Below are 15,681 nucleotides of genomic sequence, written 5' to 3' on the forward strand. Positions count from 1 at the left end.
ATTAACTACAAGTGACTTTAAAGAAGCACGCAACAAATATGGTAAGAGGGGAAACAAATTGAAAAAAATTGAGTGGAAGGAAGTTCAAAGCATGTTCAAAATACGCCTGCGGGCTCAAAATACTATATAATGATTCAGCAGAATTCTTCACACACGCTGCATATTCACACAGATTCCACCGAGGCATGACTCAAGTGATTACAAGTTTTCTTCGGTCAAAAGATCCACACTGAAAATGCCACTGACTGAAAACTACTAGCTCCAGGGAAAAGAACTAAAAGAGAAAATAATTTGTGGGTTAGCATTCAGAGATGAAAAACCACAGATAGGATCTTGATTAATTGAAACCAGCAAGTTATCAATTAGTCTGTCAGTTTTGTTCAATGTGCAACATACAGTATTGAATTTAGAATGTAAAACATCAAACGATTTATCAAAACTGTTCACGTTTTTTGTCGGTTTGCCACACGCTAACTCCTCTAATTATTAGAAGCACTAGAGCAAGGATGCTTCATCAGAGATTTCCATTCATCCCTGCTCAGTGTGGAAGAGGCACACTCATGTTTCAGCCTGTTTACATGACAGGGAAACACAAATGCCTCACTCTTCCACTGTGAGATCTTCTTCCCTGCTCTCCTTTCAAAACGTAAACAGAGAGACCACATCCAGAGACACTGTATCCATCCATCCGCACTTTAACTACTAATGCCCCATCACAGCTTTATTTACGCTGCAAGTGCAGAGGACTCCCATTTTTAAACAAATTAAACAACTCGGCCCGAGAACCTGAAACGTTGCATTATGTGTGCGAGTGTGTGTATTTTCTCTCACCCTGCGTCTGTATGAGATGAAGTATCTTTGCAGTGACCTGTCGTGCTGTGTCCACATCCTTCACCATGGCCTCTCCATTCATCCTCTCGAGTTGGCCCAGGAGCATCAGGACCCTGGAGTTACTGGGAACACTAAAAACACAAGCATACAGACATTTTTACCTTAATGAGATGGTATATACAATACATTCATGAATTTTGGCCCAGCCGGACTGTCCAGCCATTGCATGCTGTAAATGACATATAATGAATCATGCTGCACTCACAAGTACAGTAAGTGGATGGTAAAACAACTTACCAAACCAATTGTATCCAGAGATGGACAGAGTACTCGACCCCAGTACTTGAGTAAGAGTACAAATACTACTGGTCAAAATTTACTCTGTTACAAGTGAAAGTAGCTCAGTCGACATGTTACTCGAGTAAGAGTAAAAAAGTACTTGCTTTTAAAAGTACTTTATGTAAAAGTAAGAGTAAGAGTAAATTTCTTATTTTTCACATCAATGAATTACTATAATTTTTTCTAAATTAATTTAAGGACCTTTTAACTCTTGTTTCTGAGAATTAACTCTTTGAAACCAGCTGCACTGATGTGCTTGCTTTTAGAACCACAGTGTTATATAAAGCCTGCAGAAACACCTATAAAAACAAATAAAAGGAATGGGATCATAAGATGACATCAATTGTCATTTTCACGACTCGTGGTATAGTTTTGAGTTGACAAACACAGTCGAGAGCGTGGCTGCTTTGGGGGTATCCTTATGGGGAGGGATGACGTATTTCCACTTTTACGTAGATCCCAGTGGAGAGCGTGCACTGTGCACTTTGACAAACACAGCTTGTGTCCAATAGTATTTTAGAAAAAAAAAGAGCAGACCTGAAAGTAACGAGTACTTTTCAGCCTTCCTAGAAATTAACTCGAGTAAAAGTAAAAATATTTGTCTTGGAAATGTATTCAAGTAAGAGTAATAAGTACCAAAGAAATCTAATACTCAAGTAAAGTACAAATCCTCTGGATATGTACTTAAGTACAGTACTCAAGTAAATTTACTCCGTTACTGTCCACCACTGATTGTATCCCACTAACCAGTTGGCGTGAAATATGGCTAGAGATATTTTGATGTTACAGTGAATTTCACCTTTGACCAGTTGGATACAAAATAACATCACTTCATAATTAGTGCCACGGGGATCTGCTTCGAGGCACTGACCTCCTTAGCTATGAAGCAGCTAACTCCAATACAAAATTTGGAGCTGATGAGAAAAGACAGGAAAAGCAGAAGCTTGTAAAGGTTACCACAATATTTTTCTATATTGTGTTCAAGAAGGTCTTTCGCCACTCACGGTCTGCTTCTTGGTCTGATAGGAGCTACTGTTTTGTCACAATAAGTCAACGTGTGAGGCCACTGCATTGGCAGAAAAATACCCTCTTTTTTTATTTTTACCTGCCTCTGCCTGGAGTCTTTCTTTTGTCATGGTAACACTTCAAGTTACTGTGGCAACCTCTGAGCTTCAGGCCAGAGCCACAGGCTGAAACCATTTCATGAATTAGGGACTCACTCCTCCAACATCTCTGCAGTTTACTATTTCACTGATATTTCTGACCCCATTCTCCCATACATTTATATGAAGTCTCTGTAAAACACCACCAGACAAACACACACAGGTAACTTTACGTGATAACAGTCAAGAGTTTGGGAGGCACATTTCAACTGTATTTCGCTCAGTAAAAACCAAGCGGGAAAAATCACCATGGCAACCTCTGAGGGCAGGTTGACAGACAGGTGTTTTGGACAGATTGGTAGACAGACCAATCTGGCCAAAATGTAGCAAAATGTAACTTTTTATTGAAAAAATGCCATGTAAGTTATTATTGTGTTACACTGTCAAGTCCCACCCACAAAAAAACTACGTGTGCAGCCTTGTGTCTAAAATGGGGGTACGTGTACCCCTGGGGGTACGTGAGGGCTATCCAGGTGGTACATGAGATTAAAAAATAATAATAATTAAAGTAATTATTACATAAATATTTCATAGACTGAATCTTAAATTAGGCTACTCAATTTCATTATCCTAAAGAAAAAAGCAGAGTCTCTCCCTCATACCGGGATGGTTTGGCCCGACCTGGCATGACATCACCTGTCAATCACTGCCACCTTGAGAATAATTGCCACCTTGAGAACTCAAACAACACTCGTTATCGGATGACACGATCAGATCTAAGCCAGACATCCACCAGTGGTGAAGCAGGTCTCTTCCAAGTTGGTGAACCGTCACCCTAAGCAGGTCAGACGAGTTACTTGAATGATTGACTGTGTTGTCAATCAAACTTTTGGCTTTTTTTTCTTCATTGTGATTAAAGTCTAACACACACACACAACTACAAATTACTGGGAGAAAATGTTCTAGTTTTTAGTCAAGTTGCGTCATCATCGTATAGGTGAATTTGCGAGTTATGGCTGAAAACGAGATGTTGTGAGGTCACAATGACATTGACCTTTCACCACTAAATTCTTATCTCTTCATCCTTCATCCCTCTGGACATTCCTGATATGTCCCAATTTGAGATGCCATGTCCTTGAACTTTGACTTTTGCCCACCAGAGTCTAATCAGTTCATGCTTGAGTCCAAGTGAACATTAATGCCAAATTTAAAGAAATTCCCTCGAGGCACTACTGAGGCATCTTGTCCATGAGAACGGAAAATATGTTCAGACAGACAACATGAAAAAATAATGTTTCTGGCACTGGTCGTCACTAGTTCTGAGGCATAGGAATTTGACATTATTTCCCTCTATCTAGAATTAACACAGAAGGAAAGACCAGTTTTTTCACTTAAGTGTGTGAAAGCAACGAGCATTGGGTGACATTGTTTAACAAACATAAAACAACCCCAATATGCAAATTCTATCATGAATTCATTCAGAGGGTCAAATACGTAATAATCAACAAAAATAGACAGTTCTGTAATGCAGAGCTAAAAACTGAGGCAAACCATGTTTAAACATAGCTTGAGTCTGACTTACAGAACTCTCCTCAATATATATTTTTATAAAGCTGACTGTTGGAGAGGTCTCCTCCTGCTTCACTATTTCTGGAGTACTGACCCAACCTCCGCCTATGATCTTAGCCCAGTGGCGCTCAAATGGAAACACGAGGTTATAGGTCAGTTGTTGGTACAGCAACAGCAAACATGGGAGAGAGAATCAAAACTCTGTGATTGTACCCAGTGCAACTGAGTTTCTCATATGTCCATATAAAGACAGAGACAGAGGGAATGAGAGAGAGAGAGAGAGACTGCTACAAACAGAAGAAGAAAAAACTGGGGAAAATGGAAAGAATGATGAAAGGACTGATGCAAGAATAGAGAACGGAAAACATATTGAAGGACAAGTACAGGCTAAATACACACATTACATAAGAAACACAGATGAACAGCTTTTTCCATGCAGTTTCGACATTAACTATATATATCAGTTGTTTTCAATAATGACAAATATGTATGACTAGTTCCAGCAAGGCTTCTGTCTCTCTTAAACACACACATAGTGTGAAAAGACAATGAAAGACAGGGAAAACATAGATCAAAAAGGTAAAACAGTTAAGGGGCAGAACCATATTAAGGAGGGTACACTGGAAAGCAGAGAGTGTAAACAGATGGTTGTGACATAGCAGGGTTCACACAGAAACACATGCAGGTATCACAGCCTGTATGTGTGTTTGTGAAAGAATAATGAAATTGCATCTGTTTGCTCTAAAATAACAAAGCAACTCACCCTTTCTCTGTGGCCATTTTGGGCTTGTTCATTTTCACCAAATCAAGATTTCATGTCGTCTGCAAGACAAAAAAAAGAAGAAAGAAATCAATGACAAACATAAACACACTTTTTAAACTTCATGTGCTGCAAACGGAAACTGAAGTTAGAAACAGATTATGCTAAATCTAAACTTTCAATTGCTGTGAAAACGTATACCGGTAGTCTGTCAATATGTGTGAGCCCTGAAATGCATTAGTGACCTGTCTGGGGTGTACATGTCTAGCAGTGAATGCTGGGGCAACCTGCAGCTTCATATCGACCGTGCCAGAACCGAACCACTATCAAATACACATAATCTCCAGACTGATTTGAAACAGAACAAAGGAGTTGCCCAACATGCTGCAGATATCAGATGTTGAGAGACAAAAGAGCCGCAGACAAATTAATCCAACAATTAAGTTAAGAAGCATTACACGGTTTCAGCTCAGCTGTATTATAATAAACAACAATGAGCCAAAACGTATTGCCAAAAAAAAAAAAAAAAAATCTCTGTATCATTCAGCTAGTTTAAGAGAAAACTTCTGCAACTGCCTGCTGCAACTTCACAGGTCTCCCAAGAGCCTTGGATTAGGTCAGACAGTGAAGCATTTGTGGATGAGTCATAAACTGCTGTAAAATTTACACCAGTGGTGCCAGACTGTGATTTATTTGTGGTTGTGTTTTAACAAAATACAACCACAATTAAAATCACAATGACACATAAAAAAAAAACATTTAACCATTAGCACAATCACAATTAAAAGTAAAGAGGGAAAAAACAGTAGATACAGTTACACACAAAATAATTATGGTAAATCCATTTGAGTTAAAATAAGATTGAAGCTAAACTGGCTAGCTATTACAACTCAGTGAGCCCAAACATTGCAGAGTCAGATTGCAACAGCCCTCCCTTTGCTGAACAGGTACAACCAGGTAGCCCTTGGATCTAAGGTCCCGCCCTGTACTGGTACATTTGAGCCGAGGGGGAGCACAGATGTAGCTGGAGGGGGTCAGACAATAAACAGCCAAGGCGATCATAAAACTGACATGTTATGGAGGAGGCCAGGCAGCTTACACAGGACAGATGGCAACCAGGCCACAACAACAACCCTACATGACTGCCCACTCCCACCACAACCCAGTAACGTTATCCTCCTCCTTGTATCAATTTAAAAAAAAACTTGATAAGCTCTGTCATTGCAGCAGCCCGCTAAGAAATAACGGGTTAGTGGACGTTTATTTGCAAAGATAAACCACAAGGTACGGCTGTTTTTTTCAAGATGCTAAATTACTGCTGGTGTCCGCTGCACCTGCTAGACTAGTCAGTCATTTAACGGCCGCCTGTCTGCTGCAGCAGGCTAGCTGTGGTGTATGCTAACAGCAATGCTAAATAAAGAGCACACAGCAATGCTAAATAAAGAGCACACAGCAATGCTAAATAAAGAGCAAGCGGACGATGTTAGCTGCAGCAACGCGTGTGTACAATATTAACAAAAAAGAGGATTTTACGTACCTGTATGGAAAGGAACTGCTGTCCCATTCAGGGTGGACCAATTCCAGTGCTACTGTGTGTGTCAGTGTGTGTGTGTGTATGTGTATGTGTGTGTGAGCGTTGCCTGAAACGCCCTGTTGATGTTGTGATGTGATGATGATGAGACCAGCCCCAACTGTCACACTCAGACACCACCGTCTTTGAACAACGCGAGAATATGTCTCTGTGTGGCTCTGAGCGAAGTCAACACCCGGGTAGAAAGCTCCCGAATGAGCCAAGTGCACCTCAAGCCTTACCAAAAGGATTACTTTAGTGTTGTTTCACGGTTACACTCACCCGATTTTAAGCTATAAGCTGTTGTTAGGAGGCTTGAGTCATCTCATGACAGTGAGGGACTACATTTCCCGTGTTGACAGTGGATTCTGACGTCGAATGTGTGCGTCAATCTTTACAGTCTCCGAAGCAGGTCTTTATTAGCTACATGGTTAACACTAAATACTAAGGTACGTGCTAATTCACAATGAAAATATTTCTTTTTCGATTACAGTAATCGTTTTGTGTGTGCCTGGTAAAATCCAATAATGTATTAAACTCGCGATTTTCGAGCTTTATTCACAGGAAACATCCCCTGTGGGCAACATTAGCCTGTTAGCACACGGTGTTAGAAGATAGCTAGCTGTTTTTGTAACTTACGTCGTTAATGTATGTTTTTCTAAACAGTACAAATTAAAGTTAACTGATTACATTAATGTTGTAAATGGACAATGCGAAAACGGCCTTGTATCGTTGTGTATGTGAGGTGCATGTAACTAAAATGCTTCTCTGTCATTGAAATGCTTTCCGAATACCAGGTCTGAGGGAAAAACATCAGTATCTTCTTAAATCTGTGGTTGTTTAACCGGCAGATCAGGTCGAATTGATTTTAATGTGTTGTCTCGTGGCTCAGTTGGTGAAATGTCAATTAACTGTACATTATTCTTATGATGTACATGTTCTATAACAAAATGATGTGAATGAACAGGTACAAATCAGGTAAGGATGCGTAAACCAGTCATACAGAGGAGGAAGGGCTTTTCATAGTACTGACATGTTCTTGATTCAAGAGGCAGAGACTTTCCAGAGCACTCACACATGCAATTGACACCTTTTTAGGCGAAGTCATTTGACAGAGCAAGATGTTAATCCTCTGCTGTAATACTTGGTCATAATATATTGCCTGTTCAGCTTTCCAGGAGTGCGGGTCAGGTATTAATAACCATTTCTGCCTGTTGGAGTTAAGGCTGTAGTGCTGCCGGGAAACAACAAGTTACATTTTGAGCCTGCCCTTATTTCTACATTTGGCTACACTGAAGTGTCAAGGCAGTGATGGCTGGTTAGTGCACATGCACTACAGAGATGGAGCCTGAACATGTGAGCTGTTTAAGCCACTACACCACATGTGTAAAGCTTGATGAGTCACTAAAGTGTGTGCCAAGTTGCCGGGGGTTATGTCCAGTGAAGGGATGTAGTAAATGATTGTGTGTGTATTTTCCAGTTCATGGTTCATAGACATGGGAGGAATTATTTAAAGACAGTTCCTGTTATAATGAGGCATGCTGTTGTGGAAAATCAGCTAACGCTTTGATATATTCTGAACACCTTGTCCTGCTTCTGTGTGTCCTCAGTGGTCACCATGGTGATGAAGTCAGCGGTTGAGGATGATGATGCTGGCTGGGGGCTGGGCATCCCAGAAAAAATGAAGAACAATGCCAACTGGGTTGATATTACGCAAGAATTCAAGGGTGCTTGCAAAGGTGAGAGTGTGTGTGTGTGTGTGTGTGTGTGTGTGTGTGTGTGTGTGTGTGTGTGTGTGTGTGTGTGTGTGTGTGTGTGTGTGTGTGTGTGTGTGTGTGTGTGTGTGTGTGTGTGTGTGTGTGTGTGTGTGTGTGTGTGTGTGTGTGTGATATGTCTGCAGTTGTTTAAGTGACTGACATGCTCCTCATCCTGTTTTATTTATGCAGAGCTGAACCTTGGGGAGTTGCTTCATGACAAACTGTGAGTAAGAAAAACACTTTTTAAAGGGCCAGTTAGCTCAAATTACGAAAATGTATTTTCTACCACTTACCCTTAGGTTAAGTGGGTCAGTTTGTTTACTCTCTTAAAAATGTACTATTAGTGTTGATTTCAGTAGAGAAAATGTTTCTTGTCTGAAAACCCAGTGATCAACGTAATTTCAGTGAAAAACAGAAAAAAAACTTTTTGAAATCAACTTGTTTGAACATGACAATATATACTGTTGATAATACACTGTACAGTACACTGAACTCTCTGCTGTGGCTCTCTGTTGGCAGGTTTGGCCTGTTCGAGGCCATGTCAGCCATAGAGATGATGGATCCTAAGATGGATGCAGGAATGATTGGAAATCAGGTCAACAGGAAAGTACTCAACTTTGAACAAGCCATCAAGGTGCAGTACCACTCCATTTGTACTTGTTTTTATAATCATAACACTAAATCCAACCCTGCAGTTGTATAATGCTCTTATCTTCATTTCAGGAAGGTGCTATCAAGGTTAAAGACCTTAGTCTTCCTGAACTCATTGGCATCATAGACACATGTTTCTGTTGTTTGGTGAGTTTCATTCTCTTGAACAATGAAACCCTCTTTTCAGACCTTTTGCTATAACATATTGTAATGTAGTGGAACAGCAGGGCAGTATAAGCATTGAATCACTGAGACCCTTTTCACTACATCCATCTTTGTGAAATCCACTCTGGAGCGTGTTTTTGTGTCTACCATGTGTGTTTACCTAGATCACATGGCTAGAGGGCCACTCCCTGGCGCAGACAGTGTTCACCTGTTTGTATGTTCATAACCCCGACCTGATTGAGGAACCAGCGCTCAAAGCTTTCGCCTTAGGCATCCTGAAGGTGTGTGACATCGCCCGAGAGAAAGTCAACAAGGCTGCTGTTTTTGAGGAGGTAAGCAGATGTCTGCAGTCGTCTTCGTCAGTGCATGTGCATATGTGAGAAGGCTTTATATTTACAAATGTGTGTGACAATGTTTGAGCTTAACATTTATTTATAATGAGATAAAACTGCAACGGGCTATTGATGATTGACCTCGTGCCTTTCTGTAGGAGGACTTCCAGGCCATGACGTATGGTTTCAAAATGGCCAATAATGTCACAGACCTGCGGGTGACAGGTACACGTACTGTATTATGATAAGGGCTGCAGCTTCACACATGCTGTGGACAACTGAAGCCGTGCCAGATTCATCCAGTTCTTTCAACAGACCAGAGATACAGTACCTGACGTTAACTCTGTCATGTGTTTATCCCATCAGGTATGCTAAAAGATGTGGAGGATGAGTTACAGAGGAAAGTTAAGGTATGTGTTCATGATTTGCCGTTTCAATGATTTACTGCCAGTGCAACTGCTAATAATTCAGAATATTACACAGTTTCCTAATTAAAACCCTTCACTCCCTCAGAGCACGCGTAGTCGACAGGGTGAGCAGCGAGATCCAGAGGTGGAGCTCGAGGTAAGTTGCGTAGTTTTTTGTTTGTTGTTGCGGATGAAGGTACATTTTTGGAGCAGTATTTACAGTAGTATCCTAACATTTAAGTCATACACTGAAACATGTACCCTCTCAATATTTTGCTTATTAAAAATTGTTCCCATCTCCTGTATATCTGACTGTGGGCCTGAGATGACCTTTAGAGACTGGAATTTCCAGCCGGTCCATAATAGTAACATAATTAAAGGAAGAAAAATATCAGAGCCAAAAATAGACGTATTCTGGGTGGTTAGGGGGAAAAAACAGCCTTTGTAAATTCTTGTGTCTGTATTAATAGCTTTGTATGTATACATGTGCCTGTTTAATTTTGCTCTATGTTTTGTTTTGCTTTTTTTCAGCATCAGCAGTACTTGGCACTTTTCAATAGAATCAAGTTCACACGGCTTCTACTTACTGCACTGATTGCTTTTACCAAAAAGGAGGTAATACACAAAAACAAGCCTGTGACAAAGTTAATGACAGACACTTTTTTAAAAACATGTGAATTACACATGTGTGTATATTTATACATATATATCGAGTCTGTGATTTTATTTACATTTGGTTTCATGTGTGTTTTGTTGCAGACCAGCTCAGTCAGCGAGGCCCAGAAACTTGTGGCTCAGGCAGCTGACCTCTTATCAGCCATTCATTCCAGTATTCAGCACGGCATCCAGTCCCAGAATGACACCACTAAAGGAGGTAACACACACACTTAACACGCACATACACATTGAGACATACACACTTTTCAGCCATCCAATCAAGTCCATAATTTGTCCTGGCATGAGTTTACAAACCAACAACTCTAAAGTATTACACACACATGCACGCGCACACACACACATATTTAACTGGAACAGTATCTCACACACACAAAATCGCTTACCCATTATACGCATTCTTGCTCTCCAGCCATCCAGTGAAGAGGTTGTGGTGGCAACACCCAGACAGTTACATCCAGTGTCCACTCCAGTGTACCTCCTCTACTTTAAGAAATATTGTGACACAGAGACGCACAACTAAGTCTGTGTAAAAACTTCAGTTAATTTTTATGTCGCTCTACAATCGGAGACTCATAGGGAACATTCAAACTACATAATGTGACCTGTGTTAACCTTTGTGGGCTTTTTTTCTCTGCATGTCCCCAGACCACCCTATCATGATGGGGTTTGAGCCCCTGGTCAACCAGAGACTTCTGCCACCTACCTTCCCTCGCTATGCTAAGATCATTAAGAGGGAGGACATGGTGGCCTACTTCAGCAAACTTATTGAACGTATCAAGACTGTCTGTGACGTAATCAACACCACCAACCTACATGGCATACTGGTAAGTACAGATGGTTAAAAAACAACAGACATGCACATACAAAAAAAAAAGTCTCCAAATCTCCTGACCTACACTAGAACATGTAAATATTAAAGATGGAAACTGTTGTTGACTTAAATATTGTGTCTCTGGCTTTACCAGGACTTCTTCTGTGAATTCAGTGAGCAGTCTCCCTGTGTGCTCTCCAGATCTCTACTTCAAGTGAGTCGTTCCTGTCTGTGTGTAGTAGAAATCACTATTGGTGTCTTTAGAGAAACCCCTTGGCATTTGTTACATGTTGTTGTCGCAAAAATGAATACTGAACTGATTTTTTTTTTTTTTCTAAATCCAGACAACGTTCCTGATAGATAATAAGAAGGTGTTTGGCACACACCTGATGCAGGACATGATTAAAGATGCTCTGAGATACTTTGTCAGCCCACCTGTCCTCTCCTACAAGTAGGTTTCATCATAGGTTAATTTGGGTCATTGTTTTGTTTTTGTTCTTTATCTTGAGTTTGATGATGATGATGATGATGATGATGATGTGTTTGCATACGTGTCTGTACCTGTCTCTCTCCAGGTGTTGTCTGTTTAATAACCACCAGGCCAAGGACTATATTGATTCTTTTGTTACACACTGCTCCAGGGTATGTCACCACCGCCACCGTTACTGCTCAAACCAGTCTGTGCATCTGATGCAGTTTGATATATTTTAATACCTCAGTTACCCAGTGAGCTTAATGGAGCATTTCCCCCCCAATAAAACAGATGGTGTGGAGGGGGGATCTAATATCGCTTTAATAAAAAGAGCTCGATGAGAGACGTGATATCAACTGAAATGAAAGGACAAGAAGTTTAGAGTTTACTTTAATAGGATTTTTTGGTACTTTGGATGTTGAATGTAACTGCGTGCGTGCGTGTGTTTTTTTTTTAACATTTTCCTATGAGGGGCCGTACAAGACATAATTCATTCTGGCATTCTCACACACATATATTCTCCATACACACACATATACTCTCACTCTCACACACATATAATCTCCTCACACATATTTTCTCTTTCCCTTTAGCCATTCTGCAGTCTGATCCAGATTCACGGGCACAACCGAGCTCGGCAGAGAGACAAGCTGGGACACATTCTTGAGGAGTTTGCCACGCTGCAGGATGAGGTGAACTGGGGCTGCTTCTTTTGTGGTTTATCTCCTTTCTTTTCCTTCCAGCGTTTAAATACAATACCACTACCACACAAATTGATAATTACCGGTATTAGGGTATTAGAATATTAAATACTGAAGTCCTCTTTTGTGCTCTGCAGGCAGAGAAAGTCGATGCGGCGCTGCATAGCCTGCTAATGAAACTTGAGCCCCAGCGACAGCACCTAGCCTGTCTCGGCACCTGGATCCTCTACCACAACCTGAGGATCATGATCCAGTACCTGCTGAGTGGCTTTGAACTGGAGCTGTACAGCATGCACGAGTACTACTACATCTACTGGTAAGCACACACCTGCATGTTTGCTGCTGCTTCGGTCGAGGCACATTATGTCGGTATCGTGCGCAGATACTGACAGACCTGTGGTTTATCTGTGAGTGAATATCTGCCTGTTTTCTATCTGCAGGTACCTATCAGAGTTCCTTTACGCGTGGCTGATGTCCACTCTGAGCAGAGCAGACTCCTCTCAGATGGCAGAGGAGCGGATTCTGGAGGAGCAGCTGAAAGGACGCAGCAGCAAAAAGACCAAGAAGAAGAAAAAAGGTACGCTTTGTTGCATCATCCTTATCTGCAGTTGATTCTTTGTGTGTGTGATACACAGCTCAAATGTGTAAAGAAATACTCTCATTTTATGTCAGTGCGGAATCTTTAAGATAACGGTATTATATCTGGAATTACTTTTCAGTTCGTCCCCTCAGTAAGGAGATTACCATGAGTCAAGCCTACCAGAACATGTGTGCTGGCATGTACAAGGTAAGGCATAAATTCACAACCATTCCCCACCCATTTCTTGCACACTGATGTATAATTTACCCCTTTCTGTCTCTCTCTCTCTCTCTCTCTTCAGACCATGGTAGCTCTGGATATGGATGGAAAGGTGCGTAAGCCTCAGTTTGAGCTGGACAGCGAGCAGGTTCGCTATGAGCATCGCTTTGCCCCCTTCAACAGTGTGGTCACCCCTCCACCTGTGCACTACATCCAGTTCAAGGTACTGTTTGGGGGAGTAATTCATATCCTCCCTTATCCTTCTTTTTTTTTATCCCTTTCGTTCTTGTTGTCGTTGCTTTTCTATGCTCCCCCTGACTTTGCTCTTTCCTCCTGCAGGAGATGTCTGATCTGAAGAAGTACAATCCTCCCCCAGGCTCTGCTGACCTCTACCTGGCAGCCAGCAAACACTTCCAGCAGGCCAAGCTCATCCTAGAAAATGTGCCCAGCCCAGATCCAGAGGTCAGGACATTAAACTTCTGTTAAATAAATGCAATTTAGTTGTCATCAAAATCTATTTCTGAATAGAGTTTTTCTCCCCAAGACCTGTGGTACTTCTTGAATAATTACCAAACAAACAAAGTATAAGGTCTATGACTTTCCTTTTATGGGGTCACAATATTCTTCTGCTGCATGGCACCAACCTAAGATATAGTTTCTTTGCATGTTAGTTTTTTTTACCTTTTCCATTGTCAGTAACCAGATATCAAAAACTGCCAACAGGTGAACCGTATACTGAAGGTAGCCAAACCCAACATTGTGGTTATGAAGCTCCTGGCTGGAGGACACAAGAAGGAGACCAAGGTAACAATATACACATTCTCAAATTTAAATGATTTACTTCTGTGGTTAACATACAAAAGTTGTGTTTAGCAGCCACACAAAGGGAAAAGACACAATTGTGAAATGATTGGTTTATTTAAAGTGATGTAATGTGTGTATAACCAGGCGCTGTGATTGACTGACCTTTATGTAGTGTTTGTAACAGTTCATTACATACTATGTCTGCGTCCTCTAGGTGCTACCAGAGTTTGACTTCTCCGCTCACAAGTATTTCCCTGTGGTCAAGATTATCTGACTGTGCTCTGTATCTCAGGATGAGTCTCTGTGCATCAGCCGTACATGAACAAGTGTGCAATGGCCCCGATCCAATCCATGTCAGAACAATTGTGTGTGTGAGTGAGTGTGTTTATACACCTAACTGTAAAGCTGTGTAAAGGAGTGTTTGTTTCAACCCACTCTTTTTTTCACCTGAATGAGTCACAACTGGACCTAAATGAGCGACAATATCCACATCTGCATCTGTGAAAATCTTGTGTGTGTGTGTGTGTGTGTGTGTGTGTGTGCATGTCTGTGTGTGTGCAGGTCAGACACAAGTTGAGGTGCTTTTTGTGCAAAAAAAGAAACTAGCCAATGACATTTTTTATAAGCCACCTCCAGAACTGTCTTGTTAAGGCTTGAAAAGATTGCTGTAATGAAAGTGTGTGCATATCATTAAACCATTTGAAACCTTTCTATGTATTCATGTGTGTATCTGAATTATTATTATTTTTTAATCCTGTACCCTTGGACAGCACTAGTTTACAATGTGGAACAATGTGGAAAGGATCATCGATTATAGACTTGGACTTTATTTGTCCCAGAAGGGAGATTTGTTTTCACTTGACTGTACATACAGAAACAGAAAGAATATACAACTGAAAGCAGACATGACACACTTGAGTTAGACATACATATGCACTGAGCTGGTTCTCTGTGGCTCTCTGCCCTGAAAAGCTGTATTGTGTTTTATGACTTCGACAACATGATACATTTTACCTATAGGAGTCGCCCTACAGTAGTACGCCCCGCAGCTCTGGCCCAGCTGACACTGAAATGAAGATATGGCTAGATCATGTGACAGCTGCCGTACAGCGATATCATCTTGACAGGTGATCTACTTTGGGTTTTGATTTTAAAGACCTCTTTAACCCATTGAATCTTACACTTATTTTCAGATAGGTCTGCGCAGAACAATTATCTTTAATCGATTAATTTTAATTATAGCCACCATAAATAGGTACTCTTGAGACTGGTGGTTACTTCACAACTAATGTTAGTGATCCTTGTGTGTGCCTAATTAATGCAGTGATTCTCTCCTTGACTATATAATGCAAAGCAGTCAGATGAAATTAGTCTCAATACAGATATTTAGGTATTTTGGTTAAGAGTTGAGAGTTTTTCTTCTTAAACTAGTAAAATAAATGTTGAGGTTGAGTTCCTTCCTTCGGTGACCTGGTTTATGTGCACACCTCTGTGCAGTGCTTGCATTTGCTCAACTCGGTGTACAACTGGCACAGGCTGTAAAGATCCCACTCACCCAGTATGTCAGAGTTGAGTGGCCTTCTTTGACCCTTAATTCACAGACTCACTTAATGGCATCTATTTATAAGTCCATCCTTGGTCTGTCTGGGGCTGTATCGCACTTAAAACCTGTAATCATTGTTTGTACTCTAATGGCACCCTTTCACCGGCTGTCCCTGAGGTTTACACTTTTATATTAGGAAGGTCTGCAGAGAGATGAGCTGATCTGGATTAGGTCTTTTAAAAATGATGTGCAGGATTTAGAGCAATTCCATTGGACTTTGTCAGCTAGATATGTCTTTCTCTGTCTGTTTTCATTTGCTTTATGATTCTGAATTGGTATTGTATGTTGTGAACGCCATATTGTTACATATCGTTAGACCAAGGCACCTT

The 15,681-nt window shown here is 40.9% G+C and overlaps 2 protein-coding genes across 5 annotated transcripts in view; one reads left to right on the forward strand and one right to left on the reverse strand.

The window, feature by feature from the left end:
* agtpbp1 (ATP/GTP binding carboxypeptidase 1) overlaps window positions 1-6,293 on the reverse strand; it is a 29,646-nt gene extending 23,353 nt beyond the window's left edge. For 3 of the 4 annotated variants that reach the window (XM_083978721.1, XM_083978720.1, XM_083978718.1), the window contains exons 1-3: window positions 6,140-6,292; window positions 4,606-4,664; window positions 832-962 (exon numbers count right to left, since the gene is read on the reverse strand). In XM_083978721.1, the coding sequence (XP_083834847.1) occupies window positions 832-962; window positions 4,606-4,637 (163 nt within the window). In that variant the 5' untranslated portion in view covers window positions 4,638-4,664; window positions 6,140-6,292. Of the gene's footprint in view, window positions 1-831; window positions 963-4,605; window positions 4,665-6,139 lie in introns of all 4 variants that reach the window. The other variant, XM_083978719.1, reaches the window with a different exon arrangement.
* A 67-nt stretch (window positions 6,294-6,360) lies between these two features.
* On the forward strand, window positions 6,361-14,434 carry naa35 (N-alpha-acetyltransferase 35, NatC auxiliary subunit). The gene is made up of 23 exons (XM_083978723.1): window positions 6,361-6,621; window positions 7,783-7,911; window positions 8,119-8,152; window positions 8,449-8,563; window positions 8,653-8,727; window positions 8,910-9,077; window positions 9,236-9,302; window positions 9,444-9,487; window positions 9,591-9,641; window positions 10,016-10,099; window positions 10,244-10,358; window positions 10,808-10,986; window positions 11,128-11,187; window positions 11,318-11,424; window positions 11,549-11,615; window positions 12,039-12,137; window positions 12,284-12,462; window positions 12,587-12,723; window positions 12,866-12,933; window positions 13,028-13,168; window positions 13,285-13,407; window positions 13,669-13,749; window positions 13,964-14,434. The coding sequence occupies exons 2-23, from the start codon at window positions 7,791-7,793 to the stop codon at window positions 14,021-14,023; spliced, it is 2,175 nt and encodes a 724-aa protein (XP_083834849.1). The 5' UTR covers window positions 6,361-6,621; window positions 7,783-7,790; the 3' UTR covers window positions 14,024-14,434.
* The last annotated feature ends 1,247 nt before the right edge of the window (window positions 14,435-15,681 follow it).

The sequence above is a fragment of the Trachurus trachurus genome, assembly GCF_905171665.1.
Source record: "Trachurus trachurus genome assembly, chromosome: 9".
In the NCBI taxonomy this organism is placed as follows: domain Eukaryota; kingdom Metazoa; phylum Chordata; class Actinopteri; order Carangiformes; family Carangidae; genus Trachurus; species Trachurus trachurus.

What these genes read in the sequence shown, in the direction of transcription:
- naa35 (XM_083978723.1), top strand. Translation starts at nt 7,791, where the DNA reads ATGGTGATGAAGTCAGCGGTTGAGGATGATGATGCTGGCTGGGGGCTG. An exon ending in ACTTTGAACAAGCCATCAAG is followed by an intron (nt 8,564 to 8,652) that starts GTGCAGTACCAC and finishes TCTTCATTTCAG; the next exon opens with GAAGGTGCTATCAAGGTTAA. An exon ending in TTGCCACGCTGCAGGATGAG is followed by an intron (nt 12,138 to 12,283) that starts GTGAACTGGGGC and finishes TGTGCTCTGCAG; the next exon opens with GCAGAGAAAGTCGATGCGGC.